Consider the following 19,749-nt stretch of genomic DNA (forward strand, 5'->3'; position numbering starts at 1 on the left):
ATGCATTTTTCTTGTTATTCTGTCTCTCACCGTTTAAAAACCTACCATTAACATTATAGATTGATCATTTCTTTGTCAGTGGGCAAACGTATAAAATCAGCAGGGGATCAACTACTTTTTTCCCTCACTGTAAGTCTCTACATCATGAGACCTCCTTTGCCAATACCAAAATATGAGAATAGGTTTTTCCCCTTTTTCCTGGCAACAAAAAAAAACCTTTTACAAGGAATCATGTCTGTATTAACCACAATACTTGTGGTCAGAATGCAAACAAAAAAACTCTGAAAAGATATGCATTCAAACTTTATTTGGAGCTTTAGTGACTGCAGCAATTACTTTTTGGTTCTTTCGGTGAAGTCACGTAGAAAGAAAATAAATTAAATAATAGAATATGACGTTTCGATTGCAACACAAACAATCGTCATCAGGTACAAATGAGAAAACAAACCTAGTAAATTAGAAATATAATGCAATACAACACAGAGAGTCGACTAACATAACAGTCAACACCCTACCTGGTTGATTACGTTCTTCCAAAGATTGCTAAATTTGAGAGAGAGACAAGACAGACACGGAGACACATAGACAGACATATAAGCAGAGAAAGACAACACAGAGCCACACAGAGAGAGACACACACACATAGGTACACAGAGAAACAACGCCTCTGTGTCGAGGCCTTAAATAGAGAGAGGGGGGCACAGAGAGAGAGAGGGGGGGGGTAGAGAAATTAGCATGTCAATGAGAGATTTTGAGCTTTCGTGACTGCAGGAAATACTCGAGAGACAACACAGAGAAAGCTGTCTCTGGTGTGGACCAATTCGTTTCAAAGACAATGCATATATTATCAGAGAATGTTTTTTTGCTTGCATTGTGACCACAAGTGGTGTGGTTAATGCAGACATGATTCCTTGTAAAAGGTGTTTTTTTTGCTAGAAAAAGGGGAAAAACCTATTCTTAACATAATTTCAAATGCTAAACCCAAAAATGTATATTCCTGTGCTTCATATTTTCCAATTCCTTTATTCAGTTCCAGTGTATACATTAATCTAGGTCCTTTACAGTGACATAAAGCTTCAAGAATACAAAATATATCTTCAAAAGATACGTTTTTTAAAGAGTCTGTTATTAAATTAATATGCATTGCATGCAAACTATGATGTTAAAACATGACACCAATTTCTTTAACAAAAAATTCACAAACCTTTCCTCTTGCCATTAAGAGATCTCACAATGGCAATTTTAAGCAAATGCAGTGATGATTCACATGAAATGTTACTGTTAATCTCTACAGCGGTAACATCAGCACCAGTGGATTATTAAGGCCACTTAAATGTTACAAGATAAAGTAAACTACATGGTATTGCAATTTTTCATAAAAACAAGTTAGTGGCTCATGAAATTTTCCAGTTATACCGACCGATAGGTGTAGGATACAATGTTTGGTCACTGTTTTTAAGATTAATTTGGCTTTGCTGATCACTTTTGACGGATTATTTTAAATGGGTTAATATATTAATTTGCCACCTTACAGTAAGAGTATTTGGATACAATACACCGGGCAATATATAGATTACTGTCAACTTTTGGTCTTACAGTCAGCCAGGGGTAATATTTTTCACACTAGCTTGCATATGCTCGGAGTTGCAGATAATTAACTCTACTTTAAAATAATAGTACTATTTAGTTACACATTCGATTTAAAAAAAATACGTTGATATTTTTATATTGTACCGAGCAGAAGGTATACTATACAGATACAATTTTTTTTTATATATATATAGTAAAATCCATGCCAATCCGTGCTACAGGCATGTGGATTTCTGTTTGAAAATTGCACCATACTCTTTGTCATATAGAATTATGACAAATGCACAAAATAGCGGAGCATTGCAGTATGCTTCTACCAGTCACAATGTATATTCAGCACAGCTTGAGCACATGACACAACTTTTTTTTCTCGCAATTTTAAGCTTTTATGAGACGTGTATACAACTATGGAATTGGCTGTCATTAAGGGACAGTTAAGATTGAATGCCACATGTTCTTATCAACATTACAAAATTACATATTTAGAGGAAATTATAGCGGAATAGTTTTTTTCTCCAGAAATGATAAACTTTTTCTGATGTTATTCAGTTGCAATTTGCACGTTATTTTTTGCAATGAACGACGGTCAACATAAAAGAGAAAATGAATGTTTCAACTGCTTTATTCAAAACCAGTGGGGCATGTGTCCTTTATGATGGTATAGCCCGAATCTGGTCCATAGCCACATTCACCTCTACAGACACAAGCTCCAAACTGAATGTATTTACTGTGGCATGTAAATTCAGAAACCCTCGGTACGTGCAAAGTTAATAGAGCTCTCTGCCACATGTCTGGGATGTACAGCGTGTTGTTCAGCACAGTCTTATTTATCATTGCACCTGCTGGGAGCTGCTTCTGAAACTTCAATCGGCTACTGAAAAAGCTCTGAACAGGTGGAGCGATACGTTGGCCATCGTGCTGAACAACACACTGCACAACAAGAAAACACACGAGAGAGCTGTACAGCACAATCGCGAAAACCTACCCAGTGGCGAAAAGTAGTCGTTAAAAAAATCTGTATTCAAGCAATTTATTTTATGTACCACCGCTAATTTGTGTTCAGTATAATTTGTCAAACAGGCATGCTGCAACAATGCTTTTGGCAGGATCAGAAAAAAACATCCAAAAATACCGAGCAGAACCCTCCAGAAAATGTCATTAGACTCATGAGTTTTCCTGGGATAAAACACGTTAGTACGAATGTAAAGTTTAATCCTACGTCAGTTTTTAGTCACCTAACTCACACCTGACCAGTATGGGTAACTCCACAGCACTCACCTGATATTTTTAATCTACATTTAATTGTTTAATTTGTGCCCCATTATATATTTATGGACATGGCAGTGCATGGTACCCTTGCTTAGATTCATTAAACGTATAGTCTCTTGCCTTGTTGTTGGCGCAAATTCGTGAGCCTATCGGGATATTTAAGATAAAACTACCATTTTAGTGGGGCATAAATACAATAAGCTGATGTACATTTACAAAAATATATATTCCTCACCGAAACGTGTGTCATTTCTTTAAAATCAGACAAAATTTCTCAAATTATTGACGTAATTTAATTAGCAAAAAAATTAGTTGTACTTGTAATTTTTTTTACTTTACAAGATTTAAATATCACAAAGATGTTCAAGTATTCAGAGCATGGCTCTGTGGGACCGACACACACATTAAAATTATTATCAATTGCTGACCGAGGCATCACTGTTTAAGCCTGTTACCACACAGTAATGTTTCATGCTCTAACAAAAAAAGTTTCCAATTTAGCCATTTCCCAACTGATGAATACTTGGATACTAAATTCAGTGTTTACAATACATGTTGCATTGCATTCATTGTGGTTTCTCTGATCCACTACCCTCCATCTGGCACAGTCACCCTCCCCACAAAGAGTTCAGATTCTGTGGGTATCTGCAATACCACAATGCCAATTAAATTTTGAATTCATTATGAAAATAATATTGTAAGAAATAACGTGAATTATCGACTGGGTTATTTTTCTCTTCCCAGTGATGAGCAAACCGGATTGTTGGCTTTTTCTGCATTGCCAGTACATCAATGGTGGTCAGTTGTTTTTATTGGGTAAGGATTAACAGATAAGTTAAGCTCAGCTGAATCTTAAGAAGGGCTTTCTTAATGATTGCAATAAACAATCGTTACAATATATGTTACAAGACTTTGGAGCCCACGCACTAATTATAACACAGTAATAATAATTAGAATATATTTCGGCATCGCTTAGCAGAGTTATATGTTTTATCCTTGTCCACACAAAAAAAACCGTGCCTTAGAAGTTATTAAATTTCCCAGTGAACATTCCATGATGATAAAGTGCATTAATAATGTATCTGCTAATCATTCTGTAAATTTTGTAGATTATTGATCTCTTGCACTTGAATATTTTTACTCTTTAATCAACTTGTGAATTAAATCACTTATTACTCCATTATATGCATTGTGTTGAGTTACGCAAAATTATGTAATTGTGGCATTAATGATAACAATATATGATTATACATTATATTACTGCATTATTATTATCAGTCGTAAAAGTAGTAGTATTAGTAGTAGCAATAGCAGTGTCCAAAAACGTATTTTCATGTAAAGCACCCATTTGTCGTTTGCGCTATATCCTATCTACGGTGCTGTTTCATACATGTAATATACACTTCTTCGGGCGAGTTTGATTCTCTGGGAAAGCAGAGAGAGCGAAAGTCGACTCAAACTCTCCTCGTCAGTGAACGTCACTCGCTCACACCGGCGCCACGTGCTCACAGCCACGGCGCAGGGAAGAGACACGGGAGGAGGGGATGCAGTGCGAGCGGCTCGACATGACCTCCGCAGGAAGACGGCTACTGATAACAAAACGCGTTCATTGCGGTGATCTCTGAGCGGTATCCACGTAAACGCACGCGTGGGGGGGGGGGGAGAGAAGAGGCATCGGCAGGAAAGGGAAAAAACACAGGGAGGGAACACGGAGCTGTGGCCGTGCAGCCCTAGCGCCTGCGGATCTGCTCGTGTGCGCCACTGTTCTCGATGCACAGCACTGCCAGGACGGAGCTGCAGCCAAGGGGCTGCTGCTGCAGGAGGCGACGCGAGGCGAGCGGGGAGGCCTGGCCTGTTACGGCGCTGTCGCCCACACGCCACATCTCGCAGTACTGCGTGACAAGCCGGCGGCCGTGCGCGTCCGAGCCGTGCCACACGTGCTTCTGGGGCCTGGGAATACCATGCGCCACACACACACGCGCACACGCATCCACGTGCAACACAATTGTTAAGCTGCCCTCTACAGCAGCAAGCCTTGGGATCACTTCAGTGCACAACAATCAACACGGACAAGAATTTAATGTTACCGAGGTTATGTAAAAAAAATATCTAAATCTTTGTAACCTATTCAGAGAGTATGGAAAAAAACCAGCGACAACCTTACCATGCTGGATCCGTGAGGATATCTCGGCCGTCAAAGGAATAAATGGGAACATTGTAGTTCAACTGCCCCTCCGAGCCCGAGAATATTTCATTCCAGTTCCTGTATAGAACTTCTCCCTAAAAAAATCACAACAACAAAAACACAGGAATGAAGTACAATGCCTCCTACTCCTTGCACTGGGTGACTGATGACGATTAACACATGATTGTGCACAGCAGATAATTCGTGGGCCGATTAACAGCAGGTATTTCGTATGCCAAGGTGAAACCACAGCAACATAAAATCCATGTATAGCGAGGTTATTAAGCCATTCATTATCTCTTTGAAAGCTTAGTGGATGTCGTGATATTTTTCACAAATCGGCCGTGCAGGGAGTGCTAAATCATGTAATCCATGTTAATTTGAAGCTTTCGTGACCGCAGGAATCCACTCTTTGGTTCTTTCGGTAAAATAAATATTTTATTTTATTTTTCTATCGACGTGACTTTATTTATTTTTCTACCTACCTACATGACTTTACCGAAATAACCAATGAGCATGTAATCCATGGTCTAGCTTTGGTGACAGCAGCACATTGCAAACTATTCTTCATTCTTCATTTTATTCTCGATTTTATCAACAGCAGGTGCTATCATCAATTCAGCACAAAGTGGGATTAAATTGAACTTAAAACTGATTTTGTGGTTGCTAATTATGTCACAATCAATGGCTTTCTGTTCATATGATGTTCAATTATAGGGCAGTGTTATGACATTGGCGGCAAAGCATATTAAGCTTAGCTCTCGAATGTGTTTTCAGGTTGGACCAGAAATACATCAGACCTATAGGGCACAACCGGAAAAACCCCACGGAGGAGCATTTCAAACATGTTCTTGTGCTACACTACACATTGAGTGCACATAATTTCTTCTCACAGCAAGTCCAAAACTGCTAGGTTGGAGCTGATTCGGAAGACCGGTGAGATGATGAAATGTCAGTGGCAGGAGTGTAGGCACTCACGCGGAGGTTGATGATGGGCATGGAGTCGCGATCGGCGCGGCGCACGATGGAGACCAGGTCCTGCACCTTGGAGGAAAGGAAGGCACGGAAGGTACCGTGCAGGCCGATGGCGCGCGCCTGCTGGAAGCACTGGAAGTCGGCGCCGCGGATCCCGTGCATGGCTCCGGGCTGCGGCTCATTCAGTGCTATCAGGTGCAGCTGTGCGCACACATCACGGCGATCGTTGAAGCGAGATTCTGAATTGTTAACTTTTATATGCGCGATTTATTGTATGCATGCACTTTGGTGACATGGCACAGCCCAGCTTGCGTATACAATTTTCACAGTTAATTTCACACTATTCTATATGTGACCTGAAAATATTTCGGCACCCAGCACACCACATCATGTTTACCTGTTGCTATGGCTGTGGCTACTATTCACCTAGCTACTCCAGTCTACCAGTGAGAAATCAATCCCTGCAATCAAGCGAAGGGAACACGGACAGAACAAAAATAACCTTCACACAGTCCATTAGTTGAGTGTATTTGTTCCGGAAATGAAAAGTATTGTCATCAAATTGAGGACATCCATGCAGCTTACCCCAAGGCTATCCTTTAACCATCAGACTTGGACGTGTATGTATGTTGAACTTCTTTCGTACCGTACAAAGCCAACCATGCTAATCAGAGGTGCAGCGGAAGAACAAACTAAACACCAAAAGCAGTTCAAAAGAAATGAGCTGTAAATCTAGATTTAAAAGTGCATAGCTTCAGTGGCTTTCTAATATCGGAAAGAAGAGCGTTCCAGACGGCCGGAGAAACGCATCTGAAATTGCATGATACAGTGACTGTTTTTGTTCTTCAACCGGGTTTTCAACTTTATTTGTCCTGCACTTCTGATTACCATAGTTGACGACGTATGGTGCGATTTAAGTTCAACATGCATACATACGTACATACATACGTTCGATGGCTAGCAGATACATCTATGTGCTGCTATACAAAGTCACTCAACAACAAGAGGTCACGGGAAAACAGAACCCACCCCGGATTGGCCACTGCCGGGAAGTACTCGTGGAGGGCTGTTTTCGTGGTAGCTGATCTCGTGCGACCGGTGTCCTGAGCTGCTCGCCGCAGAGCCGTGCCGGTCGTCACGCCAGTCTCCGTGCCCCCCACCCCCGTGCGAGGGCTGTTGCACCCCCCCATGTGAAGCATGCTGCCCACCGCTCCCATGTGACGCACGTTCCACGTGGGAGATGTGGTGCACGTGCGAGCCGCGGTCGCCGTGTGGCTTGGGCAGATCGTTGTCTCCCCGATTGCCACTCTCCCTGTGGTTGTTTGTGGGGATGCGATCCACTACGGGAAACCGTGGCAGAGGATTGACCACATTCACCACCCGTGAAGACACCTACGTGACAAACGGGCACCGTAGGATGCTTCGTTACTCCGACGGAGGTGCGATTCAGATTTCAGAGTGCATCCCCGCTGCTGCTATGAAAGTAGTTTTTAACTGGATCATAAATATTTTACACGTAATCAAACGAATATTTGACAATAATTGGCATCACAATGAGAAGAAATAAAGAGTTTGAAATGCCATATACAGTACTCACAGATTCATCATCTTCTCTGGGAATTGGAATGACTTCACCCAGCTAAGGAAAGGAAACAAGATCAAGTTGATGATTTAAATACCGCTACTCCACATACACGATACACACTGCACACACTACAACATGGCCGCTCCACACACACACACAACACTAAAAAACAGATCCTCCGTATAAACCTTTAACAGACTGTTGGGGCAAGTGCTGTTAGCGAGCACCTATGATGGCCCGAACGGTACATGAGGGTGTGGGTGGTCTGCACCAGGCCCGATTTCCTTTGTCTCGCCAGTTGCGATGATTTTACACACTGCACCAAGTACTCATTTAAGGCTTAGTCAACATAGGGGTGGCCCAGGACTGGTTAAGATAATCATAACTGGTGTTGGCCGTGAGCAGGAATTGCCGGGTTCATAGCGCAACACGCTAACCGCTACAACACCGCTCCCCACACAACACCACGACTTCACACACACACACACGCATACAACACCAGAGCTCTACACACTCAACGCTACTGCACTAAAGCACTTACACTGATCTGCCTCCAGCCGTCTCGCACACGCATGTACACCTCACTGCGCTCCATCACGTACACCAAGGAGCCCTCGACGAAGGAGGAAGCCATGCGGCCCAGCATTGCGATGCTCTGCACCGAACTCACCTGGCGCGCACAACGCAAGTGTGGTCAGTAATCTACATCGGCATACCTGTCAACCCCGTGTCAACCCCGTGTCAACCCCGTATCAGTGCCTACCTTATTGCCCTTATAAACCTCAACGGGATCCTACAAAGTTCCATCACAAGGGAGAAACACCAAGAAATATATAATTATATATTTTTGCCCATATTGAAATGGCTGTACGCCGTATGGACTTGAAAACTCAATTTCCCTGTACAAGAATACGGATGAACCATATGGGTTGACAGGTATACATCGGTCTGTTTTAAGATTGCTCTTATTCACTGCCTTCTATGCAGCAGAGCCCCATTAAAGTTCATAGTGTGTTCTGCCCTCTTGGGCAATATTTGTGTACAATTGATGAACATTAATAATTTTGGCTTTAAAATTAAAATCATCATTAGCCACGATCAACCTGCTGCTGGATGAAGGCCTCCCCATATTGTCACCATCCTGCATGGGCCTGCGATGGCAAAACTTATCCCACTCTTGCACATTAATTAATCCCATTGCTCCATCTCTGCTGTAGCCATGATATCAGCTGTGTTCTTTCCTTTGTCTGCTACTCCATCATCAGTCTCTTCCATTGGCTATCAGCCACTTCTAGCAATGTGTCCTGCCCAAGCCCAATTACTTTTCTCAACAGTCAATGTGATATCTCTAACTTGCATACAATCAATGGTTCCATTATTTCCGGTCAATGTCCATGTTTCTGATACAAATGGTATAGCAGGTCATATACATCGATGAAAATGTTCTTATTTAGGTAAATTGGTATGTTGGTTTTAAAATAGAAACTTCAGTTTTATCCAAGTCTGACATCAATACTTCCCTAGGTAAACATACTCTGATGTGTTTAACGGTTGATCCTCTCTGTGAGGTATTTTGTTCATTGTATGTAAACTGTACATACGTAAGCAATTTTTGTCATACTTATTGAACTTCACTGCAGCTTTCTTTGACCCGTTTTTCAATACTTTTTAAATGCTTTACTTTTCAAGAATTACAGTTCATTTTAGCTTGGCAATATAGCTGAAAAGAAAATGTACGAATCTGTTATTCATTAGAATAAGCGTAAGAAAATATTTTAGTTTAAATATCGTACCCCACTGGCTGGCCCAGGAGGCCCAGGGGCACCAGGTGGCCCTGGGTACCCGGCCGCTCCCAGCACACGATCTGCGCACAAAACCACCACACGTTCATTTGCGCACGGTTTCGCGAGGCCAAACAACACTTGCAGTGGAAGAATAATACGGCCGCACTAACCACCGCCGGAAGCGTAGTCTGATGATCCGGGCAATCCGGGGGGTCCGGGGGGCCCAGGAGGTCCAGGATGGCCGTAACCAGCAGGGCCAGGAGGCCCCACAGGCCCAGGCAATCCCATGGGCCCGGGAATGGAGTCACCCTTAATGCACCAAACACACACGCACACAATCTTTGTATGCATTTTTGTCACATTTTATGCTTTTAATACACGTACGTAACTGTACAAATATGGTAAGGATAAAAGTGCTGCCCTGCAATTTATTGCTCATTTTAATGCCACTGCTGGTCCAAAGACCACCACTAGATGCAGCTCAAGAAAACTCCTCTAGATGGCATTTGGCTGACTGTTCCAGAATGGACAGATATATTAGTGCATACATATGTACAGTGCAATATACAAAAGTAACCGATTAAAACACATTCACAATTCACCGAGAGGTAGAGACTTTATTGCCTCGCCTGTTTACATGGCTGTACCCTTAATTTAATAACCCTAGGGGATATAAATGCATGGGCTCCGACTGTGACGTACAGGTGGCCCGGGCCTGCCAGGATCTCCGTCTCTTCCAGGGGGCCCGGCAGAACCTGGGCCTCCTCCTGACCAGTGACCATACCCTCCACCTCCGGGCTCCCCTTTCTGACCCTGGAGACCAACATCTCCCCTGTCTCCCTGCGCACGACACAAGGCAAAGTGCAGTGATGAAGACAACAATAAAACAATAACAGTGCTGCAACGTTAAGATTAAGCACCCAGACGATCATTACCTTGGCTATGTTGCCTCCAAACTCGTTCAGGAAGTTGGAGTAATGGGGTCCTAGACAAAGACAACAACAAATGACAATCATGGCACAGAAAGGGGTCACAGCAAGATAATTGCTGTGTCAGGTCATCTGTGATAAAGAGCGGTTTAGCTCATCAGATTCCTCCAGAATAAATAAAGATTTTGATTCTGTGAGGCAGCGGTGGTGTGCGAGTGCGCAAGACCTGGGGGCCCGGGCTGTCCTGCCGTCCCCCTCTCTCCTTTAGTTCCCGGTGTCCCAGGAAGCCCGGGGAAGCCACGTTCCCCTTTCACAACTGCGATGATGAAAAGTGTTTGTGAAGTTTTAGACGGAATGTATCAGGTGTAGCTGTTTACTGAGATAAGACATTTACTGCTTTAACATGGAGGAAATTGGATGTGACCTACTTAAATCTCTTCGAGAAAACTCGCCGTACGTTTCAACCTGAGGACAAATCAGGAGGCAGAGCTTTTTATTTCAAACTCATTTATCCTTTCACAGCAATGAAATAAAACGTGTGTATTCTTTACAGTCAGAAACAAGTTAAGTGGCAAGGAGTTTAACAAATACATCCACCACGCAAAACGAGATGTCATCAAAAGTGAGAACCTGGTTGGACGAGAATCCATGACCACTGGGCAATCCTGGGGGGCCGGGGGGGCCAGGAGGACCAGGGGGCCCAGCTGCGCCGGAGGACGACTGCAACGCAACACAATTCGGATTCACCTCTGCTGCATTATCTTTCCCTATGCAACATGTGCCGTGTTGCACAAACCGAGCTGAAAATTACATTTGAAACAAGGTAGTGCGATGCTTACACCAAATCCTCCTGGCTCTCCCTTGGGCCCATTGACACCAGGCCGACCCTGACATTCACAGAGAATGACAAAAACCCCACATCACAAACATTGCATTGTTCTTACGCTGAATGTATTTATGAATGCCTTCACTCTAATACTCAGTAATAATTATTGATAATGAATGGATTAAACCCATTGACCAATAGGTGTTTATATTACTTTTGTATCGACAATTTGCTCATTTATTGGAAGGTAAACTGACTATTCATTTCCTACCGGACGTCCAGGTAGTCCTATTTCCCCTTTCGTCCCTTTTGGCCCTTCTGGTCCCTAAAAAGGAAAACAACATAAAATTACATGTTGACGAGTATTATATACAGTAATCACAGTATAAAGCATTGAATGAGAAAATAGTGTAAATAAAATGTAATTCTTGATAATAAAGTCTGAAAGGTACCATCAATCCTGACGACCCAGGTAACCCGATATCACCCTGTAAAAGAAAAAGAAAACTCTTTATGAACCACTGAAAATAAACACTTAAAAAGTATTGTACATTATTATTGTTGTGTTGTACTTATAAACTTTGCCAGATACCTTCAATTGTTGAGATAACATGTATGTAATGTTCTCTTTAACTTATATTTATCTTGAGCCCCACTTTGAAGATTTATTTATTTCAGTAATTCTATTACTGCCTGCAATTCATTTCAATTGGTTGTCATAAGAAATTTTGAGATGATCAATGTTTATGTATTTTTATGTATGTTTACGCGTGATTTATCCTATGCAATTCCTAAACGATATCTTCCCATGTCACTGCGAGTAACTTTGGTGAACACATACTTCCTTGACCCGAGTCCCTTTTTGAAGTTGTTTGTTACTTTCGGAGAACAAGGATCAGAGAACAAATGCAACTTAGGAACATCGTATTGACTGCTAAGGAACGTAAGTGGCCTCAGGCAGGACACATCACGAGAAGGGATAATGGTCTATGGTTGAGACTGATGACAAAGCAGCAGCCAAAGAAGCGACCACGCGAAGTGAAAGACCACAGCGGATATATAACGATGAGATCCAGTCGTGTACAGAAGCCAGATTAATTGATGCATCTTAAGATTGTAAGGAAGGGTTACAACTTGGGGAGGCCTTCATTAGCAGTAGATACATTATAATTGACGATGTACTACCTTTTTTTTACCACAGGCTGCCTTCTATTTTCCTCAAATGTTTTATTAACATTCGGTCTGGAAACAATTGAAAGCTATTTTTACATGCATTAAGTAACCATGACATACATACCTTCTGTCCTTTAATTCCAGGTGGTCCTGTAATATCACCCCTGAATCCATCGTCGAGAGCAAAGTAACCTCCAGATTCCCCTTTCTCACCCTAAAGAAAAAAACAATGCAATCAGTGTGAAAGCAAAATGATAGAAAACCTATACAATGGATACATAATCACAAGAAAACCTATTTTCTATTCACTCAAACGTTAGCTGCTCAATATGTGACATAAAAGGGATAGTTCTCTGAGAATGAATAGGACATGAGCTCAGCTAAAAGGAGCAACGCTGTTCTCACCTTGATACCATTCAGTCCGGGATGCCCAGTGTTTCCAAGTTCTCCCTTGGGACCGCGAGGCCCCTGCCATGTAACACGCACGTGCATTGTTAAACACAGGTCCCATTAATCTTGATTTGAAGCTTTCGTGATTGCGGGAATTACTCTTTGGTTCTTTCGGTTAAGTCACGTAGAAAAAAAATTATTACGATGTTTTGATTGCAACACAAGCAACCGTCATCAGGTGAGAACTGTATGTAAATGCAAGCTCAGAGAGAGAGACAAACACAGACACGGAGAGAGACACATACACAGAGAGAGATACACACAGATAGAGGCACACATAGAGGAGGGACACATAGATTGAACCACCTCTACTGGGAGGATTTCCACACAACTCACACTTAACTTCAAATTTAGCAATCTTTGGAAGAACGTGATCAACTGGGTAAAGTATTAACTGTTGTGTTAGCCGACTCTCTGTGTTGCATTGCATTACATTTCTAAGTTTTCTAGGTTTGATTTATCAAACTTCTAATTTCTCTCCCCCTGCTGCAGATCCCATCCCCCTCTTGTCTCTCAATGAAATGCTAATTTATCTGCCCCAACCCCCACCTCTCTCTCCCCCATGCCGCTGACTTATCCTGTTACTGCAGCCCCTTCTCCCCACCCCCGCTCCCTCCCCTTCTGGGATCTATATAATACCTCGTCACAGAGGCATTGTTTCTCTGTGTGTCTCTGTGTGTGTCTCTCTCTGCGTGTGTGGCTCTCTATGTCTCTCTCTATGTGTGTTTCTCTGTGTGTATTTGTCTCTCTCTCTGTATGTATCTCTCTTGTGTTTGTCTCTCTCTCTCTCTGTATGTCTCTCTCCGAGCTTGCATTTACATACAGTTCTCACATGATGACGGTTGCTTGTGTTGCAATCGAAACGTCACGATCTTTTATTTATTTATACGTGACTTTACCGAAAGAACCAAAGAGACAGGTCCCATCATTGCCTGGAATAGGATGAATCAACAATGTGCACAAAATACTTTATACGGATGTCCGTGCATGGATGAGGCTTTTTTATTTACTGATAGTAGTCAACTTTTTGTTCACCAGGAGATGAACAACAAGCCAGTAAGTCAATATGACGTGTGGTCCTATTCGCAAGGGAGCCCTGGGTTAAATCACAATTTCGATTCCAAAATTGCACATATAAAATAAAGCAGCATCAATAAAACTAAAACCAAAGCAAATCTAAACACTAAAGTGCGATTCCACATTAAATTCGGAATAAAAAAGTGATAGTTCATAAATATGTATAATGCTAAAAATTACATTGCTCATTCATAAATAATATAACATATTTAAGTTACGTACCCACTTAGTTTGCATAAACAAAACTTTGCTGTGATGTGTTGCGTTCAGCTTACCGGGAAGCCAGCTTGACCGGGCATGCCTTCTGCTCCCTGCATGAGAAATTACAGTGTTAGTATTTATATGATGCATCGGATAAATGTTCATGCCAGCAACATAGACACCAATAGTTTTTCTGCAAATTATATACTCCATAATTAATCAAATATTGAGATGCTGAATAAGATAGCATAATGAGCAATTGAGAATCTTTGTTAAATTTACAATCAACAAGATTACTAGAATGACAATTCGTTTGTCTATTTTTTATTGGAATGCTTTGACATAAAAAACATTGTCTGCAATTATTGGCTCTATATAAAAGAGCCATCATTTCTTTCGAGGCAGTAAGCCTTGACATTCATACCGGAGGTCCAGGGTTTCCTGGTCGTCCCAGAAGTTGCTCAATATCGTCCAGCCCCTGTAGACACAACATTGCGGTGAGTTACTCTCCACAATGCCGGTTCATGGAAAAGGTGAGCATGCAATAACCGAGAGGATTGTTTTTGTGACTCCACTTTCGACAGGGAAGGGCAGTAGGCTCACATCCAGGATATTTGTCAATGGTGGCCCAGGGGGGCCCGGTGGCCCGGGCAGCCCGGGAATTCCGATGCCATCCTGCCCTGGCTCCCCCTGCAAAGGCAGAAAATGCAGTGATTTGGAGGTGCAGCCCAACATACGTTTTGACAAACGTAATCTGCTAGCTGCTATTCCTTTACGTTTAAACACAATCCCTTCTAAAGTCACATTTTAAAGATTGTCTTGTTAAATGTTTTATGGTTTATTTCACTTGTTTCTTGGTCAATATGAATGCAAGTTCTTTTGAGCTATACATTATACTTTACGTGAAATATATTTTACTGAAACATGAAGTTTTGTTTAAATGTTAATTATTATTATTGCTAAATGTTATTGTATTTAGGGTTTTTGTAATAAATGTTATTACCACGTTTATTATATTGCTTTCTTTGGCGCACATCCTCCTTCAAAGAGACAGTTCATAACAAACATTTGATTGAATACATTTGGAATTAACATATATAATCTGTACATACCTCTTGTCCCGCTTCCCCCTTTTCTCCTTTGATGCCCTAAAACACACCAACAATACAATTAAGGAAAAAAATACAAATTCACAAAAAAAGTTTCTTGTAAAACAAAGGCCCATATAGAGCAGGACTCAGCACAAAGGGGGGAAACTCACTGTGGGCCCTGGCAGCCCAGGACGGCCATCTTGTCCACTGGGCCCAATGGGTCCCGGCAGGCCCGCCGTGCCCTGAGTCACAGACACGAACGTCACACAAGGTGCCCGGTGCTCACCGCGCCGTGTCATGCCGCTTCTCAATACTGAGTACGCACATCATAAAGAGAGGCGACTTTAAAAGTGAAACATTTTTATATGTATGTTGAACTTATTTCGCAACGTACATAAACAACCGTGCTAATCGGGAGGTGCGGGGGAAGGACAACAAACCTAACACAAAATCAGATTTTAAAAATGTGTTTATAAAATATTTAAAAGTGCATAGCTCCAGTTGCTTCATAATATTAGAAGTAAGAGCGTGCTAGACAGCTTTAGAAGTGCATCTGAATGCGTGCGATGCGTGGCCATCTTTGTTCGATGGCTAGCCAAAAGACACTGCGATAATGACCGGAATAAATAATGTGCTGTAGGAAAAACTGTAAAACAATAACTCACATCAAATCCAGGAGTCCCTGGATCACCTTTTTCCCCCTGAAATCAGAAAAAAGTGGATATAGAAAGAGATGTCTCGGTGTCAAGCCTCTTGGTATGTGTCACCAGTGATGCATGGAACGTGAACGTGTGCTCTGCTACACTCACCATTGGCCCAGGAATGCCAGGTGATCCCTGAGGTCCAGCAATCCCATGAGCTCCCGGCTCTCCCTGCAACACCAGTAGCACAAACGCTATTTTCTCAAACACCAGGGAGTAAACGTCTATTTGAACTAAACTGAAACTGTTCAAAAATGCATTCAGGATATAAATAATCATACAGTTACTTGAGGACCCTAACCAAATGGCTGAGTGTCAATTCAACATGCAGTCAATGAAAACACGAATGTTCTGCTAAATGATAGCTGGGATGTAGCACAGCTGGCAAAGCTTACAGGCTCTCAATCGTGAGATCAATATAAAAAATTCCAAACAAGTTTGAACCAGCCCATCATTCCTTCAGGATCTGCAAATTCAACACCACGGAGAAGTGGTGGGAGAAGTCATGTTAATGACTGATTTAACAGCATGAGAAACTGAAGCAGTTAGTTACGAGAATAGGTTTTTTTCCCTTTTTGTCTGGCAACAAAAAAAAACACCTTTTACAAGGAATCATGTCTGCATTAACTACAATACTTGTGGTCAGAATTCAAACAAAAAACACTGATAATATATGCATTGTCTTTTAAACTGATTGGTCGACACCAGAAACAGCTTTCTTTTGAGCCTCATCTCAAACGGTGTTAGACCAGAGGATGCCAAAATGCGTACAGCACGAAGACAATGCATTATCAGAGTAATGAGAGCTCGGAGTGAGCAACTACATCATGGGACCTCCTTTGCCAGTACCAAAATATGAGAATAGGTTTTTTTACCTTTTTTTTCTGGAAAAAAAGTTAGTTACGCTTCAGAAAATGTGTTTTACGCATAAGACCGTGAGATTGCAAAGCTGCCAGAAACCCACATCTCACCGGTTCATAAAAGCCAGCAGTGGAAGATGCAGCAGGACCTGGGGGGCCAGGGGGCCCAGGTGGCCCAGTGTTCCCAATCAACCCTTGGACCCCAGGGGGTCCCGCTGCTCCTGCCACACCAGCTTCTCCCTGAGCAAACGCACACAGATGCCACACGAGGATCGTTTCTCCACTTGCTGAAATTGACTTAACATCTGCAATCATTACACACCAGAATTCGTGTCAAAATATTTAGCTCTCCGATGTGTTTTTGGGTCACACTGTGTGGTGTTTGCCAAAAATACATCAGAGAGCTTTACAGCAGAGGTGTTATAATATTTAGTTCATTCATATCAACATTTTCAAACAATTTTGCGTAATATTTTTACGAATATTATTAAACTCAGGTAAAATTTATATTTTCATTCTTACCTTGGGTCCAATAGGTCCAGGCGGCCCAGCTTGGCCTGGGTCACCCTGTTAAAAGAACAGAGACATTCAATTGCAAGACTTACAGTACGTAACATGTGCATAAAATTACAAAAAAATGTTTAACTGCACATACGAATAATGTTATGCTTGAGGATGAAAAAATATGTACTCACATGTTCTCCTTTTAAACCATTTAGTCCAGGAGCACCATCACTCCCAGGAGGTCCCTGCAGAACACAATGCCAGTGTGATTACAGAGCCACGTGAGGTTTACGTGGTATGAGAAAGAAAAATATAATTCTCGCAATGCAACTGTGATCCTGTGGATGGCTGCATGAAGACCGTTACCCTATTAGCAGAGCAGTCACTTACTGGAATCCCAGAAAGGCCTGAGGTTCCAAGTTTGGCAATTTCTGAGACGTTCATCCCAAATATCCCAGGCTTCCCGGGTAGGCCGGGCACTCCTGGGGGGCCTTGAGCACCTGGTAGTCCGCGAGGACCGGGGGGGCCCTGGAGTTTGGGGGATGCAGGAACAAAATGGACAAGCAAGAGGACAATACATGTTCATAATTTTTGTGTCTATTGTGTGCCAACAATGCAAAACTGCAGAGAATAATGGAATTTGTCAAGAAAATGTCCATACTCTTTGGTTCTATTCGGTAAAGTCACGTAGGTAAAAAATAAAGCAACAAAAATCACGACGTTTCAGCCACAACACAAGCGGCCTTCATCAGGTGAAGGGACCAGGCTGTCACGAGGACAGCGCTGGAGTGAAACACAGCTACGCTTAGACCGCGGACTTTTAAGCTGTGTGCGAGGAAACAAGGTGCCTTGACAAAGGAATTAGCATAAAAATTAGCATTTGATTGGCCGACGTAGCATAGAGGTGGTGTACGTGCGGGTGGACTTGCCGTTTGGCGCGGGGGGGAGGGGGAGTTTACCTATTGATGGTGTGAAAAGGGAATTTTTAAGAGCTGCGAAAGTTTGGGGTACCACTACTTGAAAAATATACTGTACCATTGAAAATTAGTTTAATGTTTAATGGTACAGTTTATTTTTCAAGTAGTGGTACCCCAAACTTTCGCAGCTCTTAAAAATTCCCTTTTCACACCATCAATAGGTAAACTCCCCCTCCCCCCCCACGCCAAACGGCAAGTCCACCCGCACGTACACCACCTCTATGCTAAGTCGGCCAATCAAATGCTAATTTTTATGCTAATTCCTTTGTCAAGGCACCTTGTTTCCTCGCATACAGCTTAAAGGTCCGCGGTCTGAGCATGGCTGTGTTTCACTCAAGCGCTGTCCTCGAGACAGCCTGATCCCTTCACCTGATGAAGGACGCTTGTGTTGTGGCCGAAACGTCGTGATTTTTGTTGTTTTATTTTTTACCTACGTGACTTTACCGAATAGAACCAAAGAGTATGGATCCTTGCAGTCACGAAAACTTTGAATCTAGAATCAAGAAAATGTCATTGCTTTCATCTTGAAGCAGTGTAATATTTAAATTCAAACAATACATCTATGAATTTGATATATTGAAGGCCGAGGACAAGCCAAAAAATAAACAAAATAAAAACAAGATGCCACACTCACTCGAGCCATGTCCACATCATCGTCTTCTGAGTATCCTGAGCCTTCAACGTTCACCATGTTCTGCAAGCAGATTAATGACAAAGTAAGCTCTGTGTGGAATGGTGGCCTGACATTAGCCATTCAGATACTTATCGAATGTAAAGTATTATCTGGTTTGAAATAAATAAGTATAAAAACACACACACTTGTGTTTAACGAACTTAACAATATTTACAATACTGCATGTAAGGAATGTACATGAAATGTAATGCTGTTTGGTGTGTATTTACCTTTTTTGAGTGCAAGTAGCTGTAAAGACTTAAAACTCTTGGAGCACCCCCCCCCCTGCCACCACCCATTCCCCCCCTTACATTTGTTCCTCTTCCTGTGCCTTCTCTTCCCCGTATAAAAACCTACGTTGCCACTCGCAGTCCCTACACAAGTGGCGCAGTGAGCCCACTTTTCTCCCCTTCCCTCAACCCATGAGTATTGTGTTCGGGTTTCTGTCCGCGGAATTTCTGTGCCCCCTTCCCTTGTTACGGTTCGTGCGCTGTATCGGGCTCTTGATACCCGGCATTGGAGCACATACCACTTTGCGTCCATGTCCTCCCAACCCGGGAGAGCCTGGAGGGCCTGGAGGGCCTGGAGGGCCTGGTGGGCCAGGTGCACCCACAGCAGTATCGCCCTGCACAACAGCACCAATGGAGGCACGCGTAAAGCATCACTCTACAGTGGTGCGTAAAATGATATATTATTCATATTCCCATCGTGGGACAGCAGCCAAGGATTACAAAGAAAAAATACGTTCCATTTTCAGAATAAACATGGCCTGCGTATGTTATCTATCATGATCAAGTCTCACCTTGTTTCCTTTAGGGCCTTTGTCACCTTGCAGTCCTGGAAATCCCGGAGGACCTTTTTCCCCCTGCACAAAAGTCAGTTAACAAGATACCTTCATT

General features: G+C 42.4%; 1 protein-coding gene across 2 annotated transcripts in view; it reads right to left on the bottom strand.

The window, feature by feature from the left end:
• Window positions 1-1,007: 1,007 nt before the first annotated feature.
• The window catches only part of LOC116947640 (uncharacterized), a 53,862-nt gene continuing 35,120 nt past the window's right edge, over window positions 1,008-19,749 (bottom strand). For both annotated transcript variants that reach the window (XM_032963625.2, XM_032963624.2), the window contains 32 exons: window positions 19,653-19,715; window positions 19,380-19,475; window positions 18,812-18,871; window positions 17,591-17,728; window positions 17,392-17,445; window positions 17,219-17,263; window positions 16,808-16,936; window positions 15,945-16,007; window positions 15,801-15,836; window positions 15,306-15,377; window positions 15,157-15,192; window positions 14,648-14,734; window positions 14,469-14,522; window positions 14,119-14,154; window positions 12,722-12,784; window positions 12,441-12,530; window positions 11,596-11,631; window positions 11,415-11,468; window positions 11,157-11,204; window positions 10,948-11,037; window positions 10,746-10,782; window positions 10,544-10,633; window positions 10,324-10,373; window positions 10,091-10,228; window positions 9,559-9,697; window positions 9,398-9,468; window positions 8,146-8,274; window positions 7,617-7,658; window positions 7,049-7,411; window positions 6,023-6,220; window positions 5,024-5,139; window positions 1,008-4,809 (listed from right to left, as the gene is read on the bottom strand). In XM_032963625.2, the coding sequence (XP_032819516.2) occupies window positions 4,590-4,809; window positions 5,024-5,139; window positions 6,023-6,220; window positions 7,049-7,411; window positions 7,617-7,658; window positions 8,146-8,274; window positions 9,398-9,468; window positions 9,559-9,697; window positions 10,091-10,228; window positions 10,324-10,373; window positions 10,544-10,633; window positions 10,746-10,782; window positions 10,948-11,037; window positions 11,157-11,204; window positions 11,415-11,468; window positions 11,596-11,631; window positions 12,441-12,530; window positions 12,722-12,784; window positions 14,119-14,154; window positions 14,469-14,522; window positions 14,648-14,734; window positions 15,157-15,192; window positions 15,306-15,377; window positions 15,801-15,836; window positions 15,945-16,007; window positions 16,808-16,936; window positions 17,219-17,263; window positions 17,392-17,445; window positions 17,591-17,728; window positions 18,812-18,871; window positions 19,380-19,475; window positions 19,653-19,715 (2,943 nt within the window). In that variant the 3' untranslated portion in view covers window positions 1,008-4,589. The remainder of the gene's footprint in view (window positions 4,810-5,023; window positions 5,140-6,022; window positions 6,221-7,048; window positions 7,412-7,616; window positions 7,659-8,145; window positions 8,275-9,397; window positions 9,469-9,558; window positions 9,698-10,090; window positions 10,229-10,323; window positions 10,374-10,543; window positions 10,634-10,745; window positions 10,783-10,947; window positions 11,038-11,156; window positions 11,205-11,414; window positions 11,469-11,595; window positions 11,632-12,440; window positions 12,531-12,721; window positions 12,785-14,118; window positions 14,155-14,468; window positions 14,523-14,647; window positions 14,735-15,156; window positions 15,193-15,305; window positions 15,378-15,800; window positions 15,837-15,944; window positions 16,008-16,807; window positions 16,937-17,218; window positions 17,264-17,391; window positions 17,446-17,590; window positions 17,729-18,811; window positions 18,872-19,379; window positions 19,476-19,652; window positions 19,716-19,749) is intronic.

Source organism: Petromyzon marinus, chromosome 2 (genome assembly GCF_048934315.1).
Source record: "Petromyzon marinus isolate PM22_M1 ecotype Great Lakes invasive population chromosome 2, UKy_Petmar_22M1.pri1.0, whole genome shotgun sequence".
Taxonomy (NCBI): Eukaryota; Metazoa; Chordata; class Hyperoartia; order Petromyzontiformes; family Petromyzontidae; genus Petromyzon; species Petromyzon marinus.